The sequence below is a fragment of the Nestor notabilis genome, unplaced genomic scaffold, assembly GCF_000696875.1.
Source record: "Nestor notabilis isolate BGI_N333 unplaced genomic scaffold, ASM69687v1 scaffold19177, whole genome shotgun sequence".
Lineage (NCBI taxonomy): Eukaryota > Metazoa > Chordata > Aves > Psittaciformes > Psittacidae > Nestor > Nestor notabilis.
In genome coordinates this window covers 1-17,562 of record NW_009937130.1, presented here as the reverse complement: position 1 = coordinate 17,562, position 17,562 = coordinate 1, and the positions used below count along the sequence as shown (strand labels likewise).

The window sequence follows — 17,562 nt, the reverse complement described above, 5'->3', positions numbered from 1 at the left end:
ATTCAGAGGACACCCTTCAAAAGAAAAGCCTTCAGCTGGTCTGTTCACTGGGAAAGGCTGCCATTGTCCCGTTCTCTATATGTGGGCAACATCCTGTGCATTTTATTTGCACGCCTGAACTCCCTGAGAAATAGCACAGCTCTCTCGCAAAAGAACCATAAAGTTGCTGTTGTCAAAGTGTAGGCTGTGTCTCAGACGTCTGGATTACAGTCTAGGGATAATTAACATGCTTTAAATAATTGCTATATAGTGCTGCAAGAATTCATCATGTAATAATGAACATCACTTTTTGTTGATCATTTGAAGTGCTTGGTTTTTTCTACAGGAAAAAAACCAAACATTTCTCAGTTCTTTCTTTATAGAAACAGTATGATAAACTTTCACTAGTATACTGACAGGCAGCCTTCACTAGCAAAAATCTTACAAAGTAGTTTTTGTTATAATTATTATTAAGTTTTATTATCTTAATAGCTTTCAAAACTGCTTGTTTACAGGGGGAAGAAAGCTTATGCATATGATTTTTTTAATATAGCCAGTTACCTTGCCTAGATTATTGAGTGTTATAAAACCAATTAAGTATTAATGTTAGTTTTGTTCCCTGCATCCATGTTTTATGCTCACACTGTAAACAGTACCCCCCCAGGTCTGAGTTGGTAAGACTTTCCTTTCTTTTTTTCTTTCAGAAAAGTTCATCTGTTTCTCTTTTTTTACCTTTTTACTGATCTACAAGAAACAGTGCTTGCACTTGAGTTCGAGAAGGCTTCTCCATCCCAAAGATTTTTGTGGCTGAAAGGACTAGAGAGTGTGCTGAGAGCCTGCCACACCTCCGTCCTAATCCTTCCTCCTCCTGGTTGAGGCACTTAACCTCTCTGTGTTCTATCTATAAAATACATTTAATAATACTTAATGGCTTTACTGCCCTTTGAAAATGTAAAGTGCTATGTGAGTGCCGATTACTTTTTATTATGTTCCCTGTTAGAAGGCCTCAATGTATTTGTGTTAACTGGTACTGCTAATGCACGTTCTGGAATAATCTTTAGTTAACAAAGTGAAACTGCTAAGAAATAAAACCTGTGTTTTAGCCAAGACAGACACAGTGACACATGCAAGGAAAGTCAGGACACGAAAACACTTAGCTCCACCAGGTATGTCTGTGCTGTTGTCAGCCATGGGCTTGAGCTACAACACAACACAGCTTGTCTTCTCTCCAAGCAGTGTTTGTGCCAGGGAGAGCACAGTGAGGAAGAAACCTCAAGCTTTGGATGCACAGCCTGACCATCCACCAGCACATGACAGATTTTCTCAGGCAATCAAATCCTGCAGAATAGTTTGCTTGGGGTGCTGCTCGGTGAGAACTCACTGTCCCCAAAACTCACACTCCAAAGCTGGGGTCTGGCTCCTGGGCTGGGTGTTCCCACAGCCTTGCTGCTCCAGCGCATGGGCCACCTCCCCAGAAGCAGTGCCAGCCAAGCCAGTGCTGTACTGTGGTCTTCTCATGTTTCTCTCAGGCAAGACAGCAGTGTTTCATTAAAATGTGGCAAGGGTTTGTCAGAAAAAGACAATGTATCTCTGACCAGTGACCATTATCTGTCTCTACCCCTAAGGCGTTTCTGTGGCCCTAAATCCAAATCTTGGTGTAAAGAATTGACTTTGAGTAGATAATTTCTACTTGTCTGATTTCTCTGCAAGCTTGCTCTGACATAGGAAATTTGAAATAGGACAGTATTTATTAGATTTGATGCGTGCAGCGTACCTTTGGTTGTAGTTTAGCCTGGTGTGTACCTGAAGAAGGAGGGAGAGATTCCTCTCCTAAGCAAGACATTGGCTTTTTGGACCAGTAGTGGCCTCAGGAACTTTTTAGTATCCTCATCCTGAAAAGATATGGACTGGACAGGGCTGAAAAAGTATGCACTTTTTGTGCAAAGTGGAAAGCATTGAGTGCAAGTCATGATAACTTTACACATTCCTGGAAAATTATTGAAATGTTTCCCATTTACCTGATAAATGCATTTTGAAATCATCACAGTGCAGCTTTTAGGTGGAAGCAGAACAGACCAGCTCCTAGAAATGGGACCTGAAAGGAAAGCAAGAAATATGACATTCCTGCATCACCCCACTCCAGGGACAGCGTCAGGTGTGGACTTTGGCTGGGATGTCACACTCTCAAAACTTAAGGCCAGTGTCTTAAGCTGAGCTCAGGCAATATGGAAACCTCCTGTGGAGGAGAAGAGCAAAGGCTTGCTTGATCTTGGCTTCCAGTACGAATACAGACTGTGAGAGCAGAGCCTCATGATCTTTCTGACTTTGGGTTTTGCCCAGAACCCCAGACATCCCTGATTTATATAACGTTTATGCCTGTAAATTGCAATTGCTATTTTTCAGAAGGAAGTTTAGAACTATTAGAACTGAAAATGGCAAATGTGAAGTAAATTGTTTAAAAGGAATTAACACTAATTAAGAGCAGATGCTATTCTCTCCGATCTCATTTCATTTCTGACAGACTGTTTAGGCTTAGAGGAGACTGTCTAAGTTTGGATTGCTATTCTGCTATATTATAATTATACAAGCAGTGAAAATGGAGAATTCTGAAAGAACACAGTTATTAAAGGCTCTTTAAATTGTGCCATTTGCTCTTTGTTTGTCTTGCAGATTTTTCTCCCTAGAACTCAACAAATTGTAGTTAATTTTTTCTGACCCCAGTTACAGGAATAAAAGTAATGCCCCTTTAAAAAAAATTGAAAATTGAGACTACTCTTTACAAGACCACTTTTTTAGCAAAATATTTGGATTGAAAATGTTGGTTTTTAGAGATTTCTGATCTTAAGTTTTCAAAGTAATTCTTAATATAAAACACTGGAGTTGTACAAAAAGTTAAGCAAATATGTCCATGTCATACTCTAAGTACTCTCAGGAGGGAGAACTTAATAAAATTTTCTTATAATTTTGATCTGAAGATCTGTGGAAAGAAGTAGGAATAAGTAGCATCATTAAAACAGCTGTGTGAATACTGAGACATGGAAAACAGTGTTTATGATTTTCCAATTCATTTGTCCTTGGACTCTGTTTTGCCATACTTGATGTTGTTGTGTACAGACTAGGCTATAGTCATGGTGCAAGCTTTACCCACTTCTTAGTTTTAGCCACCTTTTAACTAAGAGGTTTCAAGGCTGAGCCTTAAGGATTGAAAAGGCCGAGTGATCCATGCACGTTCAGATCACACTGTCATCTTATGTGCTAGATAAATGTATAGATGGAGTCTCACCTCATTGCTTGAATCGGAGAGGCTGGGCACTGAGCTTATGGCACTACAGCAAGCTCAGGTTTCCCATCTTGATCAGTGGTGACTGAGCTATTGGTTCTTCAGTGTGCTTTAGGTTAGGGGAAATGGATGCTGTTTTTCCTCCTCCTGGCTGTTTCTTGAGAACAGAACTTGCTGTAGGAATTATTTTTCAGTTAGTCTGTTTCATCTACTTTGGTATTTGTGTCTATATAAACCTTTCAATTTAGTTGCTTTATTGAATGGTTGCTAGCTATTAGGTTGCAGCACTCACCACTACTTCCCTGCTGTCTTTGCCAACCTAATTAGTGTTTTGTTCCAAATGTGGCCTATTACATGACCGTTGCATAGCTGAGATATTGTACTGAGTAGTAAATAACAGCCTTTTCTGTGGTTGTTGCCACTTTTCAAAACAGTGCATTAAGATAGAAAAAAATAGTGGTTCATCTGAGCAAATTTAAGACACACAATGTAGGAAAGTTCTGATTTCCCACACATTTTTTTTTTTAGAATAACATCCTACATTTTTTTGCTATAGGAGCTATTATAAAAATTCCTCTTACTATCAAGTTAAAGATTTTCCAGATTATCAGAGAGGACATTCAGGAAAGTTATAACCTTTTGAATTCAATTGTTAGACCTATGCTGTTCAGCATATTCATAAGTTAGCTGGAAAAAACGCATGAATAATGGTGATAAAAATTATGGATTATAATTGGTTAAGATGATGAAGACAAGGGCAGACTGTAAAGCTGTGCAGTCCTAGTTTCATTGTCTATGAAAGAATACAGTTGAACTGGAAAATGCTCCAAGAAAGACAAGATAAATTCAAAGGTGAACAGAATAACTAAAAGTGAATGCACTTAAAGTGTTTTGAAAAGGGAAGACTAGCAGTGAGATGATGACCTAGGGAATGATGGTATCTTTCAATAAAATGATAAGATGCATCAAATGAAAGTAAGAGATTTCTTTTTTTAGTGCAATAGGAGATTATTATTTTCCTAGTGTAAACTTGTAGTGTGAAACTTCTTACTGGAGATTACTATTTCCAGAGTACATAAAGAAAAAAATCTCAAGTGGATTAAATGCCTAAGTGGGTTCAAAAAGCATCTGGACAAACTTGGAGGGAAAGATATTAAAGAACATAAAGCGGAAAAAGACCATCTTTGGTTCTGAAAGTCCCTGTGCCACGTACCTCTGGAACCTGAGAAAACTTCCTGTAGAAGCATATGGTTGTCCTGTATGTTTTGCCATATGTATCTGCTATCAATTGCTGTAGTAAAAATAATACTTTGCTAGGTGGACCTTTGCTATTGCTTTAAAAAATTTTACTGCTTTTGCTTTACTTTCCTTCAAAGCACCTGGAGAAAGAATTATTTTTTATGGCACAATGTTTTTTCCTGTTTTGCAAAAATTGGCTGAGATTTATTCCCTTCATTGTAATTAAGAAATATGATATAAATGTATAGATGGGTTTACAGTTGGATCAGATGTAAAAAGAAGATTGCTTAACCATTTGTTGTGAAAGAAGAAATAGTCTGGGCACCTTGTAGTTGTGTTTTAAGAATATTAATAGAAGCTGCAAAATTATGGCAATTTAATGATCCCCAAATTGATAGTAAGTACTCATGAGAGGATTTACTGTTGAAGGATTAAATCTGCAACGGCACTGGATGTGGGGTCTCAGAGAATGTTAATTGCTATAGAAACTGTTTCTGATAAAATAGAAAATTACTTACTAGGTCAGAAGTCACAATGGCAAAAATAAATATATTAGTTTCAAAATATTTAATTGGCAAAATTTGACATATTATTGTTGATTATTTCAGAGGACTGCAGGGTGCACAATGTTTGTTAGAGTAGCAATAAATGAAAACCATCTGAGCTTTATGTTGTTCCTTACTGAGATCAATCTTCTGCATAAACCACTTCTCCATTGTCAGGGGTGTATGTTTTACCTAATACTACTTCCTGCAGTACTTGTGCTCTTTTATGGAAACCCTTCCCTTTGGGCAACTGTCCAGACCTCAGGTTTACAAAGGGATTTGCTCACACCTGTTGTAGATGGCTTCTGTCTTCCTTTTTTAGGATGGTAGGGTCATACAATTTTGCATTCCCAAGTCTAATGTCACCTTGAGGGAGTCATGCTTGCCAAAATAGGGGAGGGAGTTTATAGCTTTTCCTCCATGGACCCACTGCTGCATCAGGGTGTCTTATTGTCTAGAAGAGAGAGATTATATCGTCACCGATGCAGCATATACTGCTGCTTTATATTAGAAAGGATAATCAGTTTAGTTTGAACACTGCAGTTTTGTGTTCTACACACAACATAAATGTATTTGCCACCTACTCTTAGCTGAGTGCTCAGAAGACCTTTCTGGCTTTTCAGAAGTTCAGATTTCCAAATTTATACATGAGTTGCTGGAACAATCATTGTGTTTTGTGTTGGCAACATTCAAAAATAATGTTAAGTTATCTGTACGTGAAAAAGAGATGGTTCAGCCATGGCTTTTATTCTGTAAGTGTCTTTCTCTGCCAAGCATGTCATATGTGAATGGCTTAATGGCAGTCTAGGTTTTGTGGGTTTCAGTCACACAGGGATTTTGATATATCTCATAAGGTGATGCAGCTGGTCAGTCTGGTGCATGGAGTCAGATGTAGGTTAAATCCATAAGCTGCAGTTGATTAATGTATCAGCAGTGAAGTGAAGGTCTTCCTTTTTCCTTAAACCACAATAAACAAAAATTTAGAATTAAAAAATACTTTTTCTTCCAAAACTTACCAGCATTAAAAGAACACTGATATTTGAGAATGCAGTACACAACTACACATAATTTTAGCAATATTAAAGTGCATCATGCTCTGAATGATGAAGTGACTGATGATTTATTCATCAGTTAATTTAACCTTCTTTGACATTATTCTGAATTAGCTTGCTTGAACAAGAGTATATCTTAAAAATAATAATTAAATCTTGATTAATGTTTCTAATGGTAACAAATTCATGAAAACTTAGTATGTTGCTTAGATAATAACTACTTTTGTTTTTAACAATGGCCCTTCATTTGTAGCCATTTGGAGTAGGTTTGGCTTCCACCATGGGCTTCCGTATGTTATGCCATTACCTTTTGGTATGCCATCCTTTTTTCTTTAGATAGGTACCCATTGCAGTCTTTTAACCCCTTAGTCTAATTTCACATAGAGTCTCTAGATTACTCTTATTCCTCACTAGAGGGCATGTTTTTCAAGGTTTTATTCATTTTGATGTGCATCATTCTGTCCAGCTTCTCACCTTGCTTGAAGAATGGTTACCAGATTCAGGTAACACAGAGGTAATTTGACTTCCTTACTCTCTCAGAATTTCTCTGGCTTTTTATAAAGTTCAGCATCTTTATTAGATGTAGCTTCCCACTGGAAGCTCAAACTGGGCTAATTATTCTCCATCCAAGTCCTCTTCATAGCTGCTACTGTTTCCATCTTATATAGGTGCTTAATGTTCTTGGTTTTAAACTTATGTCTATATTTTTTATGATGAAGCTAGTGAGTTATTTAGATTGCTTGCATTATGAACTGGTTTTTTGTATTATTTCCCACATGCCATCACGACATCTGAATGATGATTTCTGGTTTTCCACAGCATCATTGAAAAAATTGTCTAGGGTAAAGAAGTAAACTGGCATTCCTTTAGAAATATTTCATGCAGTTCATGAGTGCTTTGCCATTATATACTGAGATGTGTCACTTAAAATATTTTAATTCAGTTAATCTGCTGCATATCTTTACAAAATCAAACGTCTCGTAGAAGTCTGTGTCATCAAAACTATTATTTTTAACAACTGAACTTATAATGTCACATAAAAAGCCATCAAGATAATTTGATAATTTTTTTTATGAATTACAATTGATGTGTATTATTATACTACAGACTTTTAAACCTGCATTAATCAAGATTTGGTTTAGCTGTTTTGTTATAGAACTTAAAATAGATGTCAGGCTGACAGATCATTTAATGCTATAAACTATGGACTTACAACCAGTTTTCTTTTCCATCCCAGTTTTTTGAAACTTCCTTAGCTGCACTGAAATCAGAGTTAATATTCCAGACAGCGATAATATTTTTGGCCAATCTTTTTAGGACTTTTTAATGCACAATATTTATGTTCGGGTATTTAAAAGATTTTGGCATTTTTGAGCAGTGTATTTCTATTCTCAGAGCAGGCTGACAAAATGTGCCTCCTCTACAATACTAGTGAAGTAATTTATTAGCTTTCTTTTTTACTGTCTTTCTGTAGTTTTTGTACAGATTGCTTAGCCTCAGTGCAATCTGAAATTTTACATGTGAAGATGGGGAAAAATAAAGCTAGTAAAAAGATAGGGCTTAAAAGGGGTTTGAGAATATGTGCCAAGACAGTGTGGAGAACAAAGTAAAGCATTTTGGCATCCAGAATGCTGTAGAATGAGCAGAGTTTTACAGGAAAGTGAATTGCCATGGTTGTAACAAGCTCAGTTTTTCAGCAACAAAGCAATCTGCTGCAGAATAGAGTGCAGCTATGTGAAATGATGGCAATATAGCTGACTAGTAATGCACTGATTGCAAACTTCAGACACCACATGGTGACTTGTGTCTCTGAATTGCTGTGGTACTCTTCAAGCATAGACAAAAACATTACGAGTATGTGTCATCACACTAAGGCAATGCTTAATAGAAAACATGGTATTGTTTGTTCTCCATATACAGATAGCAGTTCCTTTTTGCCAATTTCATTCTTGAGTGCAGTGCTTTGTAGTTAAGAATGCTGCTTTTTTAAGTTTCAGCTCTATTGTTTCAGGCTGTTTTGTAATTTAGGCAAATGCCATTCCATCAGCCTGTGGAGTCTGAAAGTAATTTTTGCACTTGGTAATAATGGAAAAACACAGGAAAAGACGACTCTTCTCCTGCCCAGTAGTTACCACTTCCATAAAAATAGCAGGCATTGCACTGTCTAAATTCACTAATGATTGATAGATGAGTTTTACTTCAGACTTGTCAAAACTGTTTCTTTTTTCTGAATGGTTCTTTACGAATAAACTGATTAGCTCTCTCAGATGTTTTAATAAAAAAATCATTGTATCAACAACTTTCACAGAACATAACAATATTTTCTAAGTTACCATGAACTATGTTTTGTTTCCTTCTCTTCCTCTTTGTTATTTGAAAAATGTATTTCATAGAACATTTAACTTTAAAAGTATGTGCTTTCTTTTTCTTTTTCTCTTTCCTTTTTCTTAACATAGTACTCAAGAGTATGTCAGGTATATCCTTTGGAACTGACTTAGTATATAAATTTAGTGAGGACACAAGGCAGAAGTAAAATCACTGCCATTTACTGGGCTGGTAAGTTAGTTTACCCCATAACTTCTATTGCAAAGACTAATATGAATCAATTACAAATACAAACAAACAAAGGACAAAGTTAAATAATGTGTTTCACTCATAACACTGAGTAAAAGATAAATAATATTTGTTTTTCATTTTATTTTAGCAAGTTTATGTTAATTTTAAGCCATAAGTTATTCTAGGGTCTAATAAATGATATTATGCAATCTCCCCTTCACTTATATCTTTGGATTGAAAGTAATGCTCATGAAAAATGAGACTCTCAAACAGAAAATAATAGAATCTGTTCCATGAAATGAACACTGGAATGACCACTGTCATTATGCTTTCATAGCTGTCTTCATCACTGTTCTTTCATATTCATGTTTTAGGATTGCTATAAGAAACCTCTTCATTTTACATTCATTGTTTCTAGAGTTGTTTAACGCTAGAGTAAGAGAGGTCACCTCCTTCCTCCAAGTGCTTTAATCCAAAAGAAATATAAGCAAGTTCTGCAAGTTCTGAATATGCAGGGATCAGCTTTTGATTTCTGGTTCATTTGAAATACAGTATTGGGCCCTCTTCCACACAGATAACAACACTTGCAGTATGGTTATGGTGATTCACGAGTCTGTAAAACAGCATTCCATCAGGAAAAGGGGTCTAGAGTTAGCTGACTAAGGCTATAATTTCATTTTATGAGTCATTTTCCATTTTCCCTCCATCACGCCCCAGGCAGCATGACACTGGAGCAGATGGCTGCCCCTTTCTGTGGTGTGCATCTGGCTTTCCAGGCCACTAGCAACAGGCATGGGCATGCAGTTGCTCACCTGGCTCTTGCTCTGCTCTTTGGGCAGGGTGCAGCCAGCCCACAACAAGGGAGCTAAAAAGTGCTGATTTTTCTGTAGGATGAAGCCACAGTGGACCTAATGATAAATAAAACTCAACCGAAAATGTAAAGAAAATAAATGTCTGTTTCACTGCTTTTTCCTTTTGGTTATCCAGCTCCAGTGCGCTGCTTAACCTGATTTTCTGAATAATGTTGTTCCACTTATAAAGCTGGAGTGTTTTCACTGTCTCCTGTTTATTCTTTCAGGATTTGTGGATTTAACACTCCACGATCAGGTCCATCTACTGGAATGTGCCTGGTTAGAGATACTGATGATTGGCTTAGTCTGGCGCTCCATGGAACATCCAGGAAAGCTTTTATTTGCTCCTAACCTATTACTGGACAGGTCAGTCTGCATGTTGCTGTGAATTATTTAAGTTAATCGATTTCTACTGCAATTTTAATTCATAGTCATTTTACTGATACTACAGTTTGACAGTATTTCATAAGTTAAACAGGGTTATAGTAGGGGAGATTGGAAAAGGAACTCTAAAAGACCTAGAAATGCTCTTGAATATGATGCTGGAAATTTATTAGACAAGTAACTGATCCAAACTTCAGCTGCTGCTGGAAGTACTTTCTTTCAAAGGCAGCGGAAAATTTCTCTTGTAATCTGTACTGCTTGTTGTAAAACTAAATGAAATTAAAATTAAACACTTAACTCTAATTATGTTAATTCAGATAATTATTTCTGCTTACCTAAAATCCTCCTACTTATTCTTAGTTATAATAGGTTTATCCAAACAGCCAGCCAAAATGTTGAAAGAAAATCCTGGTACTCTCAATTACAATCTTAATTGTTAGTAGAGAGTACATGAAGAATTTGGTTTTTCCTCCTGAAAACTGGAGTCAAATATGTAAAACACACACGTGCTTGCTGCCCTGAACATTTTTTAGTCAGTCTTGCTAGTATGTTGTAGGTGTTTCTAAGTGAGAGAGAAAAATATGCATCTCTGCCATAAAACAATATCCTGGATTTTAGCTGAAGGTCTTCACAAATAAAAGCAGGAAGATTGACAGATATTTAGCATATGTTCTAGCTATCTTAATGCAAAGTTAAGTTCTGTTTTTTCCAAGTCATGAAAAATTTCAGCCTTGGGAAAGAATGTTAAAAAAGAATAACCAGTAATCAGGGTTTTTGACAAATGACTGTGGCAAATCTAGACAACATTACTTAGGATGCTTTCATCCGAGCTATTTGTAGTCCTCTTTAGTTGACATCTATTACCCACCTAGCAGAGCTGGTAGGAGACAGTTCATGCGTGCACACTGATCAAACAGTGCAGAGTTTGGCATCTTGGTCTAAACAGAAAGCAGAGGAAGAGCTGAAGAGGTAGAGTATGTGGTGAGGCAGCTATGAGCTGAGCAAGCTTCTTATCACCAAGACGCAGAGGCAGTGAGCTAGAGCAGATGGATGGCAACAGAAAGTCAAGGGCAGGGCCTTCAGCTACTGCAAACAATAGCTGGATGAAAGGACTAGATGACCGCTGGTGGTCCTTTCCAATTTCAGGGATTCTGTGATTTTAGTAAAACACCAATCATAATGACTAACAGTATAAAATAGAATATTTCATAAGAACAGAGAAGTATTTATTGCCTTATTCCACATGACCTGTGAGCTGTGGAGCTAGATATGTATAAAGCACATTCTTATTTTGTGTACAGAAAATATCTGCTTGCCTAAATGTGTGTGGTCTTCTCAAGAAAACACAAGTTTTAAAATTATTTCTTAGTGTACATAAGAAGTAAAATTTAAACTGTTGGAAATTAAGTATTACATATTATTGAAAACTACTATAAATTGAAATATGGATACCAAAGACCGACCCATCTGTTCCACATTCCATAGTACAGGTTGTGAGAAAAAATTGAAACTGAAGAGCAGAGTAAGAGTACCATTTTTCCTCCTCTTAGCTAAGAAAAATGGCTAGGAAAACATCAGAAACTTTGGTCTTCCTCAACTAAAAATCTCCATGTTTTGAATAAAGCGGAGTCTGATCACTTGATTCACACAGATTAAACCAACTCTGCTGGATTAAATAAAACAATTGCATGCAACTGGAACCATATATTACTTTAGGGATTAAAAATCAATTAATTTCATAATTAAACCAGACTGTCTGTTTTCTGACTTTCTAACAAGTCTGTTTCTAAAAATGTAGATCTATTACCTCTTCTCATTTTCAAATAACAAGAAAATTGTTTCTATGGCATCATATACATGCCTTACTCTACTTGACAGGGTCATTTGCTGAAACTAAATTAAAATACTCAACTCTGGGGACGACTGATATGGTAATTGGTTAACTGTTGATTTACTGGTTAATTAGCACTAACAATAGTTCAATATGCTAATTTGATTTAGGCAAGTTGCCTTTCGAAAAAGAACAAAAGTATATTTGTTATATTTGAGAGAGCAGGTCAGACACTGATACCAAGCCTGTTTGACTCAATGGAGTCCTTCCACTGTAGGAAGTTTTGGGGCAAATACCACAAGAATGTAAATTATTGTTATTGATCTAAATAATGAAATCATCTGATTGAATGGCTAAAATAATGGAAAAGATGGATGCTGTAGCATAATTTCCTTTCATCTTTTCTCTCCTTTCCCTTCAGTGTGTTCTTTATAGGATACTTTTTTTCAGTGTTTTCATCCACAGCATTCTGTCCTGAATCCCCATCATGCTTTCCCTGTTATCTGATCTCTGGGGTTAACAACATTTGCATATTTTCATTTAACTACTGTCTACAATCCAGAGTCACCAACAACAGATGGTAAAACCTAAATCTGCCTCTAACCTACGTTTTCCTGGACTTTTTTGCAAATTCAGTATTGTTAATATGGACCTTTACCAAGTTTTGCGTATGCCTTTAGCTCTCTGTGTTCATTCTGAGGCAGACATCCTCTCTGATTTGCACATCCCTTTCATTTTTCACATTCTGGCTTCTCTTGTCTCTAACAAATTCTTTCTGTCTAGAGTCTTGGAGATAAATGGTCGTTTGTATACATCCATGCATAAAGCTCAGGTCATGACAAGTTTTATTGTGCAACTTTTTTACCTTTCGGCCAAATAAATGCGGTCTTTTCTTGTTAATATATTTCTGAAATGTCATAAAAATAACTTTCCAACTTTGCTCTTTTTTTTGAACAAATCTGATTTTTCTTCTCCCGGCTCATTCTGCCTCATATTAAACATGAGCTTGTCTTGTCTCTGAAGATCTTTTAGTGACTGTCTTATTCTGTGAACATCTACTTGCTACATTTTCAGATAAATACCTCTATAATTTTCCGATGTAACAATTCACACTTGGAAGACTCCTTGGAAGTGTCTGTAAAACAGCCCTTTGTTATTAAGTTCCTTCTTAAGATTTTGGTTTGCCTAGAAAAAAGATTATACAACAATTCAGTTGCCAGTGTGTGTGGACTACTACCATTCTGTATGGATGAATATCATCACATTATCCCTTTTGATTCCCACTTTGCCTTGTAATTAGGTGGGGTATTCTGTGGGCTAATATACCCTTTCTTGTTCCGGTAACACACTATTGAAACACTTGAGTCTTGTTCAAAATCAAGTCTGCTAGTTACATACAACTGATACATTTTTTACAGTGTATAAATGATGCTATTAAAAAACTTCAAATGACAATAATTATAAATTAGAAAAATAGACCTAATCAGGAAACACAATGGCACACTCAGAGTACTTGCAATTAATGTACAGTACCTGACAACATGAAAGCAAGCCTGGGCTAAATGCAAATCTTTAATCTTCCATTTTTGAAAAGTACTTTCTTGTATAAGAAGAAGTAAAGACTTAAGTTTATAATGGGGCAAACCAGATGTTTCCTGTTTGGAGCAGTCCCAAGAAACTAGGCTTTAAAAATGTCATTAGAGCAGGGCTGAAATTTGTCAGGCCTGACAATAGGCTGTTTATAATCTTAAAGAAAATTTAATGTTTCATCATGAATAAGAAAGCCCTATTTTATTACATTTTTAAAGGATTTGTTGCATTCATGTATCACACTGATCAGAGATTACTTGAAGGTTTGATTTCTACTCAGAGTAGAAATAGCCAAATTACTGACTTGAGGTGGATGACTTCTCATCTGAAACACCTTTAGTATCAGCAAAATGGGAAACACAGTAATGCATTTTAAAAAGGTGGGTGAAACCTCTGTCCAGTAAGCCTGGTGACCATTGTAAGGGAAGTGATGAAATACCATCTAAAGAAGTAAGGTTGAGATGTGAATAAACATGACATACTGGCAAAGAGCCCTAATGCATTTTGTAAGGGAAAGCCACGCATTGTGAGCATATTGGAGATCTTTCTTTGAAGAATTAACAAGCAAGTGGATGAGGGAGAACTTGTTGGATTTCCAAAAAGTGTTAAACAAGATCCAAACTGTATGTAGACAAATGTGTACTGACGCATACAGAAGAATAATCCTAATCTTCATAAACTGCATTCTGAGTTATCTTTCCATGTCACTTTTAACAGTAGTCAGTTCTATGGAACCAGCAGTACTTTGGTCTCCAGCAGTCAAAAGGTGAATAGACTGCAGTTTTCCCTCCCCCCCAGGAATCATTACCACAGGGAAAAGAAACAGTACAGATCATTGTTATTCCCCTGTTTAAATCTGTGCTGTATCTATGCTTGGAACACCATGCCTTTCTGATTTTCCTTATCTTAACAGGAACATTGAAAAAAAAAACAGGAAAGGTACCCAGATGGATTGCATAAGCAATCAAAGAAAGAGATGAGCTTTGGTACAAGGAATAACTAAATAGACTGGCTTCTCTGCCTGCGTTGCTCAACAGAATAAGGGAAACAAAATAGAGAGGATAGGAATTGCTTAAAGTCACTTGTTGAGAAGATGGAGGGTAATGCACAAATTACTAGCTCTTCCAATCTAGTACTAGAGGCAATCACTTGAAATCAGCACATCCAAATGCCTATATGCTTAGCCCAGAGCTAAATATACCTTTAATATGAGCCAGTATGGTTATTCTCATGTTATGTTCTATTGTTATTTTCTTATCATGATTGCAAAAAAAAGTCTAGCAACAAAAAAAAACAGTGTAAGAACTTACAAAATTTCAGTTAAATACAGTCAGTATTTCCCTGTTTCTACTAGGTTGTTTTCTTCTTTCTATGGAGAAATTTAATCTGTTGTTCAGGTTTATGTTTTTTTTGTTTAACCTCTAGTTCATTGGCTTTTCTGGAAAGCTTTATCGTTCAGATAAAGAATGAAGAATTTTTTAAACTTCAGCTAGCACAAGTAGGATAAAGACTTAGAGCACTCACTGTATGACTGGGCAGCTGAATAATTTACTGTTTTCATGGCTTTGGTCTCAAAGTTTCTCACCACATCTGAAAGGAATCTTTCAAGTTTTCTGTGGAGATAGTGCTTTCCAGTGTTTTGATAGACAGAAGATTAGATACAATAGAAAAGCATCAGGATGAAATCTGAGTGTGTTTTGCTAGTCCCTCCCCTTGTAAAATGCTCCAAATGCCTGAGGACCTCACACTTGTCCATCATTTGAGTAAATGCATAACATTTTTTTGGCACTGAGTAATTGTGGATTTATTAGTTACCACTGAGTTATCAGGAAAATGGAAGCAAAGTGGTCACAGATGCTTGATTTGGAATGCTTCACTAGTGACCTGCTGCTCTTATTTATTCCAAAGGGGAAAAACCCATAGCCCTGTCAACAGCTATACCCAAATTTGCATTTCAAACTAAATTTGAAAACAATTGTACATTTCATTTTTATCCTGTCTTTAATAGCAATAGATTCTGTGCTGGAAACCCAACTCAAACAATCACCCTGTCATCAGGCTACTTACATGATAGAGTTGAATGGATCAATTTGTAGAAAATTAAGGAATCTCTTGAAATAATTAAATTTCTCTTTCATTTTTCACTTTATTGAGATGCATTGTTATATTGTAGGCCCCACAGAATGAAAAGAAATGAATTACAAGAGACAGAATTATACATCTTAAATAATGCACAAAAATAATTTCTATTTTTTGTAAATCAGTCTTTACTGTGCCTCTGAGCAAAATGCAAAGACTAACCAATTTTGTAATTCGAACAGCTAAATGTAAATCAGAAGTACACTTCTAGAGTTTGAGAAGCTGCTGGCTAATGCTCAAAGGGATTAACTCTTAAAAAAGAAAAAGAAAAAAGGAAAACAGAAGCAAACCCCCTCTCATTATGATCTTCCCAATTTTCCACTATCAGAAAAAGAGGTTCCCCGGGTGGGTCTGTAAGCACAGAACAGAAGTTTTCAGAGAAAATGAAGTAATTTCTGGATACAAGATGGCTCCTACACAAGTTCTAAGATTGCTTGTTCATCTAGTCACTCTGACCTTGGAAGCTCAGGCCCCAGTTCTAGGTCATGTCGAATTGTGATGCTGATCTTTCCAAAATTAAATATTCTTTGCCCAAAATTAAACTTTCCTTACATTTCTGATGTGAAGAAAATTTTGAAATATTTTTGGCTTTAAGGTGATTCAGACCAAATGTAAATTAAACTGAAAAAGGCCTTCCTGTCAGCAAGAGTAACATTTTTTTCAGCCAATTATTGTAATTTTATTATTCCCAAATGGAGAGCCTTCATAATAAATCTGTAATCTAAATGTCTCAAATGCAACAAAAAAAACCAGATTAGTTTTGTTAGAATTATTATAGCAGCATTTAAGAGATTTTTCCTATCTATCTGACATATTCGTGGATCCATTCCACGTAATATTATACCAACTTAGTAGTTAACTGACTATGTTTCAGACCTGATTGACCATTTCTGTAATGAGCAAGAAACCTGGTCTAGTGGAAGGTGTCTCTTCCCATGGCAGGTGGGTTGGAACTCTACATGATCGTTAAGGTCCCTTCCAACCGAAACCAATGATTCTATGAAATGTATGGCATACTCTTCCTTTATCTGCCTAGGTAGATGATCCTCTGTTAATCTAGTCAGGAAAGACACTTAGACTTTTGGTTCCAAGCTAGGTCAAGGAGAAACCAAAAGAGACATCAGAAAATATTAGCAAACCTCAGAGGACGGCAGGCTGGTGATTTTATCAGTACTGGAAGAGGAAGGAATTTCCTGTTTGAGCCTCAGGCTTAATCCTAATTGTTGCTTTGTTGCTGTAGAAGAGAGATCTCTGCTGGGTGAAAACTGCTGCTGTGTGTGGGCAACCACTTTTTTCCAACGTTTTTGGGAAATGATGATGCCAACAGGAGTAACTCAAGGGGTGGGTTGTATGAAAGGGTATAAAGAAAACCATCCAGCTCAGTGGGGGAAAAGAGACTGTTGCTTTTAGGGGTTCCTTCTGCTCCTGCCTCTTTTCCTCCCTCAAAATTATGTTTGGAACTCATGTTTCAGTTTTACTTCTTATTTGGCAAACGTCTGTTTCAAGAAACTGTTGAAGCGAAAAAAAAGCTTGATTCCATGTTGAATTGTGCTAATTCCAGTCCAGTACTTCTCCAATTGCACAGCTGTGATTGTTTCTCAGACTGTGATTCGTGTGTTGACACTAATGACACATATTTTTGAGTAAGTAGCCAAAAATATTATATTTGTTTAAACAACAAGAAATAATTACTATAGCAGTGCTGTAAATCAATCAAAAAGGATTTCAGTGAACTATCCCCCATACCTCCTTGTCATGGTTTAAGCCCAGCAAGTAACTCAGAACCATGCAGCCGTTCGCTCACTCACCCTCTTCTTCTTTCTCCTGCTCCCGGAGGGATGGAGAAGACAACCAAAAGAATGTAACTCCCACGGGTTGAGATAACAGCCATCCAGCAACTAAGGTGTAATACAAACCACTACTGCTACCACCAATAATAATAATGACAAGGGAAATAACAAAGGAAGAGGATACAATTGCTCACCACCCACTAAACAATATCCAGCCTGACCCAAGCAGCGATCTGTGTGGTTCTGGGTTTAAACCACGACAGTTCTTTGTCATGCCCAACGTGGAGTACGAATGGTTGAGATAACAACAGGTCTGACCAGAGCGT

At 36.6% G+C, this 17,562-nt stretch overlaps 1 protein-coding gene across 1 annotated transcript in view; it reads left to right on the top strand.

The window, feature by feature from the left end:
- Positions 1 to 14,805, top strand: part of LOC104408936 (estrogen receptor-like) — a gene marked incomplete at its 3' end in the record, with an annotated part of 61,388 nt that extends 46,583 nt beyond the window's left edge. The window contains exons 4-5 of the mRNA XM_010018680.1: positions 9,730 to 9,868; positions 14,733 to 14,805. Coding sequence (XP_010016982.1) covers positions 9,730 to 9,868; positions 14,733 to 14,805 — 212 coding nt within the window. The remainder of the gene's footprint in view (positions 1 to 9,729; positions 9,869 to 14,732) is intronic.
- Between the last annotated feature and the right edge of the window lie 2,757 nt (positions 14,806 to 17,562).